At 45.3% G+C, this 12,758-nt stretch overlaps 1 protein-coding gene across 1 annotated transcript in view; it reads right to left on the bottom strand.

Annotated features, from left to right (window-relative positions):
• RAB11B (RAB11B, member RAS oncogene family) overlaps positions 1-11,799 on the bottom strand; it is a 43,263-nt gene extending 31,464 nt beyond the window's left edge. The window contains exon 1 of the mRNA XM_030540018.1: positions 11,632-11,799. Coding sequence (XP_030395878.1) covers positions 11,632-11,671 — 40 coding nt within the window. The 5' untranslated portion in view covers positions 11,672-11,799. The remainder of the gene's footprint in view (positions 1-11,631) is intronic.
• Between the last annotated feature and the right edge of the window lie 959 nt (positions 11,800-12,758).

The raw sequence follows: 12,758 nt of genomic DNA, 5'->3' as shown, positions 1-12,758 counted from the left end.
TATTATATCATCCCTGGAATTTTTTAAATTTATAGAGGACCGTCTCCTAACTCAAGAAGTGTTGCAACCAATCAGAAGAATGTGAATGATAATTGGGAATTATTTAAGAGCACCTTACTAGATGCCCAAAAAGCCACAATTGAGGAAGGAGGCTTTGCTGGTTAGAGGAGAAGTGAAGGCAGATATTAAAAAAAAGGGGGGGAGGTTGATAGTAATGAATATAAATCAGTAGTTAATTTTCTACAATTCCTAAGGGATGCAAAGGAGCACAAGGGGAAATCTCTGGCCAGCAGAGTTAAGGACAATAAGGAAGAATTTTTTAAAATATACTAGGAACAAAAAGGTACTAATGTGAGGAACTGGTCCATTACCACTTGTAGAAGCATCCGAAATAATGCAGAAAAAAAAGCAGAAATTTTCAATTATTTCAGTTCTGTATTTGGGGAAAATACAGATTATACAGACTCATCACATGGTGATTAGCAATCTTAATTCCACTGTAGAGTGGAAAACAGCAGCCACTAAAGGTAAACTTATCAGCAGGTCAAAATTCTTGGATGCAAGTTGAGGCGCTTGCTGGACCATTAAAGCTGATATTTAGTAAGTCTTGGAACACTGGGGAAGTTCCAGAAGACGGAAGAAAATTAACGTTGTGTCAGTTTAAAAAAAAAACCAGGTAAACAGGATGACCAGGGTATTTATAGGCTCGTCAGATGACCAATCCCAGGCAATATAATGGAGCAGCTGACATGGGAATTGATTAATAAGTATTAAAGGAAATAATTAATGCAAACCAACGGAGATTTATGGAAAATAATCCTGTCAGATTAATTTGCTATATTAAATGAGATTACAAATTTGCCTGATCTAAGTACATTATGGGAACACAATTACTTTTACTTCTGTAAGGCATTTGACTTGGTACCACAAGACATTTTGATTGAAAAACTAGAATTTAAAATATGGCACACATTAAATGGATTAAAAACTGGCTAACTGATAGATCTCAAAGTGTACTTGAGAGCGGAGACTCATCAAGCCGGTATGTGTCCAGTGAGGACCCACAGTGATTGGTTCTTGGCCCTGCACTATTTAACAATTGTAGTAATGACCTGGAAGAAAACAAAACCACCACTCAAATCTGAGGATGACAAAATTGGGGGAGTAGTACATAAAGAGGACTGGTCACTGATTCAGCATGAACTAGGCTGCTTGGTAAGATAGGCCCAAGAAAACAAAATGCATTTTAACTAGGACTGTCAATTAATCGCCATTAACTCATGATAAACTCAAATTAATTGCGATAAATCTCAGTTTTAAATCACACTGTTAAACAATAGAATGCCAATTGAAATGTATTAAATATTTTGGATGTTTCCTACATTGCCATATATAGTATTCTGCATTGTAGTTGAAATCAGTGTATATTTTTATTACAAATATTTGAACAGTAAAAATGATAAACAAAAGAAATAGTATTTTTCAATTCACCTCATACAAGTACCATAGTGCAATCTCTGCCATGAAAGCACAACTTACAAATGTAGATTTTTTTTTTTGTTACATAACTGCACTCAAAAACAAAATGTAAAACTTCAGAGCCTACAAGTCCACTTAATCCTACATCTTGTTCAGCCAGTCGCTAAGACAAACAAGTTTATTTACATTTACAGGACATAATACTGCCTGCTTCTTATTTACAAGATCACCTGAAAGTGAGAACAGGTGTTCACATGGCACTTTTGTAGCTGTCACTGCAAGGTATTTACATGCCAGATATGCTAGACATTTACATGCTCCTTCATCCTTTGACTACCATTCCAGAGGACGCACTTCCATGCTGACGACACATTAAAAAAATGTGTTAATTAAATTTGTGACTGAACTCCTTGAGGGAGAACTATATGTCTCCTGATCTGTTTTACCCGCATTCTGCCATATATTTCATGTTATAGCAGACTCGGATGATGACCCAGCACATGTTGTTTGCTTTAAGAACACTTACACTGCAAATTTTACAAAACGCAAAGGAAGTACCAATGTGAGATTTCTAAAGAGAGCTACAGCACTCAAGGTTTAAGAATCTGAAGTGCATTCCAAAATCTGAGAGGGATGAGGTGTGGAGCATGCTTTCAAAAGTCATAAAAGAGCGACACTCTGATGCAGAAACTACACAACCCAAACCACCAAAATAGAAAAAAAAAACCAAAAAAAAACCAAACCCCAACCTTCTGCTAGTAGCATCTGACTGAGATAATGAAAATGAGCATGTGTCAGTCCACACTGCTTTGTATCATTATTGAGCAGAACCATCATCAGCGTGGACGTATGTTCTTTTGGAACAGTGGTTAAAGCATGAAGGGACATATGAATCTTTAGTGCATCTGGCATGTAAATATCTTGTGACAGTGACATGTGAATGTCTATTCTCACTTCCAGGTGACATTATAAACAAGAAGCAGGCAGTATTACCTCCTGCAAATGTAAACAAATTTGTTTGACTGAGCCAGGAGTTGGCAACCTTTCAAAGAAGTTATTTTTTCATTTTTGTCTTTGACCAAAATATTTCGAGAGCTGCATCACATGCAAAGCTACTAGAGTTAGAATTTATCAACTAATAATAATTGAACATATTCAAATTACTACTACTCCTCAATACTTTTAATGCAGCTAGAATCTAGGTGCTTCAGCAAGGACTGTACCAGACTGCACACAGCCTGGGTATGTGGCCGCAGTGTTAAACCATGCTGGGTCCAGGCCATTGCATCTTCACAGATATCTTTAGCCAGGGTAGTTAAATTAAAGCTAGCAGAGCTGCAATCTCTGATTGCAATGTAGGCACACCCCCTGCATTTGTACAGCACCTAGCACAATGGAGACCTGATCTCAGTTGGGGCCTACTGATGTTACTGATATACAAACAAGTTTGGATCCATCTCTCCTGCAAATACTTGCATTCACATTTGGGTTTGTTAAAACGCATTTGCTAAAGGACCTGCAAGCGACCTAACAGTTCTTCAAGTGAGGCTCTGAATAAGGGCGGGGGGGGGGGAGGTGTCACAGTATGCACTCCCTGGAGGCTGAGTGGTCTCTGCCCTTCTAAATCATGGGGTGCCAGAAGCATTGCGTACGACATCCATGCTGCAGTGCTTATGTGAACCTCACCCTGGCTTTGTATCAGACTCCAAATCCCCTGCATGCAAACCTCCCATCTCTTCCGCTGAGTGCCAGTCTTCCTTGATTACAAAGCAGGGGATTGGGGTGTGGAGGGGGAGGGAACCAGCCAATGAGAGCTGAAGGGGCAGTGCCTGTGGGCACAGGCAGCGCATGAAGACCCGCTGTCCCTCCTCCCCCTAAGGGGCGTGCAGAGACATGCCAGCAGCCAGCTGCTTCCTAGAATGGCGTGGGGCCAGGACAGCCAGTCAGCCAGCCTGCTAAGCCCTGCTGCACTGCCAGCTGGGAGCCGCCTGTGGTAAGCACCCTCCCAGAGCCTCCACCTTGTACCCCCTCAAAAAATGGCTGCCCACAAGGGGGCAGCCAAAGAGTGCCGAACCCTGGTCTGAGCGATTGGCTGTACAAGAAGTAGGAGTGAGTGGACCTGTAATCTCTGAAGTTTTGTACTGTTTTGTTTGAGTGCATTTTTTTTGGTACATAACTCTACATTTGTACGTTCAACTTTAATGCTAAAAAGACTGCAGCAGAGTACTTGTATTAGGTGAACTGACATACTATTTCTTTTGTTTCTTTTTTATAGTGCAAATATTTGTAATAAAATATAAAGTGAGCACTGTACACTTTGTATTCTGTTTTGTAACTGAAATCAATATATTTGAAAATGTGGAGAACATCCAAAAATACTTAATAAATGGTATTCTCTTATTATTTAAGAGCACAATTAATTGCTATTAATTTTTTTTAAATCGCTCGACAACCGTAGTTTTAACATGGTTAAATATCATGCATCTATTCAGGAACAAAGAATGTAGACCATACTTACAGGATGGGGGACTATCTGGGAAGCATTGAATCTGAGAAAGATTTGGGGGCAGGCTTCCAGTGTGATGCTGTGACCAAAACAGCTAATACAATCCTGGGATTTATAAAAGAGGAATCCAGAGTAGGAGGAGAGATGTTATTTTACCTCTGTAGCTGGCACTGGTGTGACCGCTACTGGAATACTGTGTTCAGTTCTGGTACACACAATTCAAGGAGAATATTGATAAACTGCAGCAGGTCTCAGAGAAGAGTCACAAGAATGAGTAAAGGATTTGAAAACATGCCTCATAGTGATAAGCTAAATATATTGAGCTTTTTGACGCTAACCAATCATTGGCCATGAGAAGGTCCATTTTGGTCAATTTCACAGTCACAGGATTTTTAAAAAGAGAGTGTCAGAGGGGGAGCCATGTTAGTCTGGATCTGTAAAAGCAGCAAAAAGTTCTGTGGCACCTTATAGACTAACAAACGTATTGGAGCATGAGCTTTCGTGGATGACTGCATCCGACGAAGTGGGTATTCACCCACGAAAGCTCATGCTCCAATACGTTTGGTAGTCTATAATGTACCACAGAATTCTTTGCTGCTTTTAAAAAATAGTAAATTTCATGATTTCAGCTATTTAAATCTGAAATTTCATGTGTAACTGTAGGGGTCCTGACCCAAAATGGAGATGGGGGGGGGTTGGGTTGCAGTACTACTCCCTTACTTCTGCGCTGCTGCTGGTGGTGGCGCTGCCTTCAGAGCTGGGCAGCTGGAGAGCAGCAGCTGCTGGCTGGGCAGCACTCTGGTCCAGCAGCAGCCCAGAAATAAGGATGGCATGATATGGTATTGCCAACCTTAGTTCCGCGCTGCTGCTGGTGGGGCACTGCCTTCAGAGCTGTCTCCAGCTGCCCAGCTCTGAAGGCAGAACAGAAGTAAGGGGGCAATACCGAACTCCCCTAAAATAACCTTGTGACCCCCTACAACTTCCCTTTGGGTCAGGACCCCCAATTTGAGAAACATTGATCTCCCTGGTGAAAACTGTAGTATAGGGTAAAATCAAACAAAAGACCAGATTCCATGGTCCATGACATGTTTTTCATGGCCGTGAAGATTGTAGGGCCCTAGTAATACAGACGTTCAGACTAGATGATCACAGTGATCCCTTCTGGCTTTGGAATCCATCAATAAATTTTGTTAGCATCTTTTAATTTTTTGCCTGTGGTATTTTGAACACTCTAAACCTGGGGCTGGCAACCTTTCAGAAGTGGTGTGCCGAGTCTTCGTTTATTCACTCTAACTTAAGGTTTCGCATGCCAGTAATACATTTTAATGTTTTTAGAAGGTCTCTTTCTATAAGTCTATAATATATAACTAAACTTTTGTTGTATGTAAAGCAAATACATTTAAAATTTTAAATGATGCTTCTTAAATTAAAATGCAGAGCCCCCCGGACCTGTGGCCAGGAAACAGGCAGCGTGAGTGCCCCTGAAAAAAATCAGCTCGTGTGCCACCTTCAGCACGCGTGCCATAGGTTGCCTACCCCTGCTCTAAACAATATCAGAGCACATTTCCCATTAGGGCTTGCAGAAATAAGACTTGTTACAAATAATTTAACATAAGGATGCCAAATCTTTGTGCACTTTTTAAAGTAGTTTATTATGAATAAACCTCTCTTTACTACTACTGCTCCTACTACTAAAACTTCAGTTATACTGGCCGTACTTCCAAAAAAGCAGGAGGCAAATATTTCTCTACCTCTAGATACAATTTCTTGACAAAGGTCACCGATTTTTCCTTCCTGCAGCCTTCAACATTTTTATTTAAGAGTGAACTTTTCTATAAAAACTGATTTTCTTATTAGAATACAACAGACAGAGTTTGCAGTTTTACAGGTACAGTGAATCACTTCAAAGATCATTTGGGGGTTATTATAAAAAATACTGAAGGACAACTATTAATGTATTTGACTCTAAATCAGAGGTGCGCAAACTACAGCCCACAGGCCACATCCAGCCCGTGGGACCATCCTGCCCGGCTCCTGAGCTCCTGGCCAGGGAGGCTATCCCTGGCCCCTCCCCTGCTGTTCCGCCTCCCCTGCAGCCATACCACTGTGTGGGCAGTGCTCTGGGTGGCAGGGCTGCGCACTCATGCAGGGCAGCACAGCAGTGTGTCTGGCTCCAGCCAAGAGGCGCAGCTCCAGACATGCTGCTCTGAGCAGCATGGTAAGGGGGCCGGGGCATTGAATATGGGGCAGGGGGGCAGTTGGATGGGGCAGAGGTTGGGGGGCAGGGGTGTGGATAGGGGTCAGGGCAGTTAGTGGACAGGGAGCAGGGGGGTTTAGATTGGGGTGGGGTCCGGGGGGGCAGATGGGTGTGGGGGCCAGGCTGTTTAGGGGAGGCACAGCCTTCCCTATCCGGCCCTCCATACACAGTTCTGCACCCCAATGTGGCCCTCAGGCCAAAACGTTTGCCCACCCCTGCTCTAAACAGACCAGTGAACCCACCTGCTATATGTTCCATTTATAACTCAAAGCAAAAGGTTTCTGCTTTTTTAAATGTTCACAGTGCAAGCTAATTTGCTAATAGAATAATCCAAACAGTTTCAGCTTGGTGTATTAGTCACCAACAAGAGACTTACTTCAAAGTCCTTCACTGGCAATTTTAGTTATATTCTGCCACATGCAGACATCAGCTTGTTCTTCCCCAGCTAGAGCATAACAGAGAAAGCTAGAGCAGTGCGGACAATGGGCAAAGTTTCATTTTGATCAATAAAAAACAACAACAACCACCACCACCACCACCAGATTTGAGTGAAGATGCACAACATGACACTAAAGTTTATTGTACAGATATACTCTAAGAATGGCTAGTCCTCCAGAGCAGCTCTCTGACCATAACCACACTTTCACCCTCCAAGCACAAAAACAACAGATTACCTGAGACCAGACTTCAGCCATCTTTCTATAACTACTGGTGTCATATTAAAGAACAGCCACTCCCACATACAGAAGACAGCCAGTTCTTGTGTGAGGGAACACCAAAACAGTGAGCTGGCTGTAACAGTTCATGCTCAAGTTTCTCAGCCATTTTCAAATTCTGAACAGTCAGTTTACACAAAATAGTTTCACATAAAAACTTTGCTGAATACCATTTCTGCAAACAAAAAAGTTACTGAAGTCAAGATTTCATAAAGGAATTTCTAAAGCAGTAAATATTTTAACAGTTGAAGTGTGATTCTGAAGCTTTTTTTTTTAAAAAAAAAACCTAAATCTTAGTTATAAGCTTGTGGGCTATAATCCATTTCATCAGATGCATGGAGTGAAAAATACAATAAGCAGGTATAAAATATACAGCACATGAAAAGATGAGAGTTGTCTTACCAAGTAGAGGGGGTCAGTGCTAATGAGGCCAATTCAATCATAGTGAACGTGGCCCATTCCCAACAGTTGACAAGGAAGTGTGAGTATCAGAGGGAAAAATATTTTCTGTGTGACCCAGCCACACCATCAGGGGCTCGTTCACCTGCACATCTATCAATGTGATATATGCCATCATGTGCCAGCAATGCCCTTCTGCCATGTACTTTGGCCAAACTGAACAGTGTCTATGCAAAAGAATAAATGGACACAAATCAAACATTAAGAATTGTAACATTCAAAAACCAGCAGGAGAGCACTTGAATCTCCCTGGACACTCAACAATAAACTTAAAAGTGGCCGTTCTTCAACAAAAAAATTTCAAAAACAGACTTCAACAAGAAACTGCAGACTTGGAATTAATTTGCAAATTTGACACCATCAAATTAGGCCTAAATAAAGACTGGGAGTGGCTGGGTCACTACTAAAAATAGTTTTCCCTCTGTTGATAGTCACCCCTTCTTGTCAACTGTTGGGAATGGGCCACATCCACCCTAACTGAATTGGCCTCATTAGCACTGACATACACTCCCACTTGGTAAGACAACTCATTTTTTTAGCGCTATATTTATACCTGCTTATTTTATTTTTCACTCCATGCATCCAATGAAGTGGGTTCCAGCCCATGAAAGCTTATGCCCAAATAAATGTGTTAGACTCTAAGGTGCCACAAGGACTCCACGTTTTTGCTGATACAGACTAACATGGCTACCCCTCGGAAACCTGACATTTTTAAGCCTCATTAGGTCTACTAAGAGCCACTCCAATATGTAAATTGGGAGGATGATTAGTACATATCTTTTGCTAGCAAAATGTGTCTGTAAAACTAAAATTAGGGTTAAATTGTGCCCTAAAGATGCACCAGGAGATAAATACTAGGTCCTTTTCACAAAAAGTGGTTAGCATATTCTGTCCCCTTAACACAGAAAGTAAAATTCAAAAATCCTTCCTGAAATGCAATCATCTCCTTCCTGCTCAGACCACCATATATATGGCCACTGGAACAGAGGTAGAAACAACTCAAAAAGCCAGTGCACAGATAAAAATAAGGGCAGGTCAGAATACCAGCAAAAAATTCACTCAGACACCAGTAATTTCTTCACTGCCTGCACAACACATGATATAGTTTCACAAGGCAGTGGGGACTGAAGCTGGTCTTACCCATTGTTTTTTTTTTTTTTTTTTTTTATTACTTTTGGAGGCACAGCCTGGGCGGCAGCCCCATCTCTTTCCAGGTCAGACTCATGAACCATTATATTATTCCTTCTCTGGTATCCATGACCCCATAGCTAGAAGGGGAACGGCACAACAGATTTTTTACAGCTGGGCCAAGAGATAAATTAATAATAAAAAATATCATCTAAGCAACATCAGTGCATTTCCAGCACCATTTAGCACATAGAAGACATGGTCCCCACCCTAAGGAATTTAGGCTCTCAGCCACATAGAACAGGGTTCCCCCTCACTAAACAATGTTAGAAAGTACTTTACAATACAAATACAAAGGCAAGTCCTTCCCTGAAAAAATAAAGTCTAATTTAAGTTTAACTATTTCTCAACAGTGTAGCTTTTTTTAAACAAGATCCATGTAATGTTGCGTACTTTCATCTACTTATCAAATTATTTTTGAGAGGGAAAAGAATAAGACAGCTGTCAAGCTTGAAAGTCTTCGGATATTGAGCCATTTGGAAAGCTGATGGGATGGGATTTAGTACTGAGGCCTAGCAACTTAGTATACTTTGGAAGTTAATCAATTGTGCTTTAAGGGAAGAGGGGAAAAAGAAAAGTTTTCCAACTATTTGGCAGCTCTTAAAATGAGTGGGTCACATAGTGCAATACACTTTAACTTTACATGAAAATAAGACACAGTAAACTGCTTCTAATGGAAAAAACACAAAACTCATTTTTCCCCTGGCAAGCAAAATATTTATGCATGGACACCAATGAAAAGAACAAGTGCTTGTCTATATAGCAAGTTCCAGCATGGCAAGGCAGTGTGTTAATCTACAGCAAACTAACTCACTGTGAGGACACTGTTACAGCAGGGGTCCCCAACACGGCGCCCGCATCCTGGCCGGTGATCAAGCATCCGCCGCAATGCCACCGAAGTTTGGCAGCATTTTGGCAGATGCTCGACCACCGCTATGGTCCTTCATCTGGCACCCGCCAGATGAAAATGGTTGGGGACCATTGTTACGGTGTAGAGTGTGCCCTGGACTACCACTTGAAGTATTGCTATTTGCAACTGTCCTACAATACACATAACCTTTCTGAGGATTTGAAGTTGTTCATCAGAGAAAACACACACATCCTACTCCAGTTCCAAAAATCAACTACACACCTAGATGTCATCGAGCCACAGCTTGTTCTCCTAGAACAGGGATAGGCAACCTATGGCACGCTGAAGGCGGCACGCAAGCTGATTTTCAGGGGCATACACCCTGCCCAGGTCCTGGCCACCAGTCCAGGGAGCTCTGCATTTTAATTAATTTTAAATGAACCTTATTAACTTTACATACAACAGTAGTTTAGTTATATATTATAGAGACTTATAGGAAAAGACTGTCTAAAGAAGTTAAAATGTATTACTGGCACATGAAACCTTAAATCAGAGTGAATAAATGAAGACTAGGCACACTACTTCTGAAAGGTTGCCAACCCCTGTCCTAGACTATCACACTGTTGCAACTCAACTGGTGGTAGCAACAATGAGAGTGCTGTTATTGCCAGTGTCACAGATCTGCTCACAGCTGGGGCCAGCAGTCAGTTTGCACTAGTGCAACCATCATTGCTACTGCCAGTGAAGTTGTGACAATGAAATATTAGTGTTCACAGACACACACTCTTAAAACTCCAGAGCATCCACCACCAATATTTTTTTGGATGAGAGCACAAAGTCATTTCAGTCTCTAAAGAGAAATTGCCAATACTAAAAACTTCTGCAGAGGTTCAGCAACCAGCTTCAGAGAATTTTATGAAGTTAATTTCACGTGGGCATTAAATATATACTGAGCAATCTCAGTTTAAAGCTGCCCAGTAGTTAGAAAGTTGCAGCAATACTGGGACAGCAATAAAGGAATTTCTGCTTATTACAGCGACTCTAGAGTTAAGCGACAAAGAGTCCTAGAGTTAAGGTGGATAAGAGTTTTCTACTCTAACCCCCATTTTCATTTAGCAATTTTTGAGCAACATTTGAGCTGAAGTTTCTTGCCCTTTGTCTCAACCCAAAGGTAGTTTTTTTGAAAATTTAAATGAATACTAACCTGTTGTTTCTAAGGCTATGTCTACCCTGGCAATTGAACAACAAAATGTTTGTGTTTCAAAGGCATTAACACCTCCCATCCCCAGAAAGAAAAGTTTTGCCAGGACAAGCACCAATGTGAAGAGCGTGTTGTTAGCAGGTGCGTTCGTTGGGCGTGGAAGTTTTTGGCCTTCAGGAGTCAACAAAACAGCACCTACACTGCTGGACTTTCAGTGGCACAGACGTAGCGGCACAGCCGTGTCGCTGAAAGCTGTGTAGTGTAGACAGCCTTAGGTAGCCAAACATTAAACACACATCTTTAAGTGCTTAAAAACAGAGAGACAGAGGCAGCCAGAGTCCAAGAACAGAAAAAAAAAATTGTGTTCACACCTTTTTCTCTACTTCCAAGCGCTTACTTAGGAACATAGACTCATAGACTTTATGGTCAGAAGGGACCAATATGATCATCTAGTCTGACCTCCTGCACAAAGCAGGCCACAGATGTTCTCCACTAGATTAAAAACATCGGGTTTTCGAAGGTGCTTGAAAAAACATACAGGGGGGACATGGGTGCTCCGTGCATCAAGCCAGAACCGACACCAGCACCCCCCCCCCCGACCTCTGCGGAACAGAGAGAACATGCTGCCGCCCCCCGCAGAGGGAGGGGGGCAGAGACCGGCCGGGGGCAGGCGGGATGTACGGCGCCAGGCGCGGAGCGCTGCTCGGTTCCCAGCGGCGGATCCCACACACCGCCCCGCCCCGCCCCCCTCGCGGGCTGCCAAGCCTGGCGGGCGCCGTCCCTTGGCCCGGGATACGCAGCTCCTGGAGCCCCGCCGCCCGCCGCCCTCCGAACATGCCCAGCGGCCTGCGCCTCCTCCGGGCCCAGCCGCCCCGCCCCGCCCCGCTGCCTGGCGGCCATGGCGGCGGCCGAGGGGCCGCCCTGGGCCTGGGGCCCGCGGAGGGGCGGCCGAAGGCGCGGCGGGGCCCGCGGTACCTTTGAAGAGATAGTCGTACTCGTCGTCCCGGGTGCCCATGGCGATGGCGGCGGGGCCGATCCTCTGGCTGCCAGGCACCGACGCGGTGCGGTGGGGGTGGGGAGAACCGCTCCCGCTGCCGCCTATGAGCGGCCGCCAGGGACGCCGGAGGGCGGACACATCGCGGATTCAGCAGACACCACCCAATGGGAGACTGCGTCAAGATGGCTGACAGGCGGCCGAACCAATCAGTTGAGGACGGTGGGGGCGGGGCCTAGCCGAGCAGGGCAGGAACGCTGTGATGTGACGGGGGGGGCCCTGCTGCAGCCCGACACCCGCACCCCGAGCAGGCCGCGAGCCCAGCGCTGGCCGCACCACGTGACACGGCCGAGACCACTGCCCGCTGGGGGCCGCCCCGGCCCTGACCGATGAAGTTTTAATTGAATTACTACGTCACGTGCTGACCCCTGCGGGCGGGCTCCCGCCGGCACCGGCTGCCCGGCGCACCCTGGCCAGGCCCCAGGGCACCCGGCTGGTGTCAGTGCGGCTGGTCCCTACCCGGCCAGTCCTGAGGGGATACGCGGCCCCTGCCTCCACCCTGGCCAGGCCCCAGGGCACCCGGCTGCTGTCAGTGCGGCTGGTCCCTACCCAGCCAGGCCCCAGGGCACCCGGCTGGTGTCAGTGCGGCCCCTGCCTCCACCCTGGCCAGGCCCCAGGGCACCTGGCTGGTGTCAGTGCGGCTGGTCCCTACCCAGCCAGGCCCCAGGGCACCCGGCTGGTGTCAGTGCGGCTGGTCCCTACCCGGCCAGTCCTGAGGGGATACGCGGCCCCTGCCGCCACCCTGGCCAGGCCCCAGGGCACCTGGCTGGTGTCAGTGTGGCTGGTCCCTACCCGGCCAGTCCTGAGGGGATACGCGGCCCCGGCCTCCACCCTGGCCAGGCCCCGAGGGCACCCGGCTGGTGTCAGTGCGGCTGGTCCCTACCCGGCCAGTCCTGAGGGGATACGCGGCCCCTGCCTCCACCCTGGCCAGGCCCCGAGGGCACCTGGCTGGTATCAACTCTGCCCAACCCCCACCCCAGCCAGGCCCTGCTTGGTTCCCAATTCCAAGGACAGAGCACCCACAGGGAAAAAATAGCGCGTGCTCAGC

The sequence above is a fragment of the Gopherus evgoodei genome, chromosome 22, assembly GCF_007399415.2.
Source record: "Gopherus evgoodei ecotype Sinaloan lineage chromosome 22, rGopEvg1_v1.p, whole genome shotgun sequence".
In the NCBI taxonomy this organism is placed as follows: domain Eukaryota; kingdom Metazoa; phylum Chordata; order Testudines; family Testudinidae; genus Gopherus; species Gopherus evgoodei.
The sequence above is the reverse complement of the archived record's forward strand: the minus strand, read 5'-3'. Positions and strand labels throughout refer to the sequence as shown.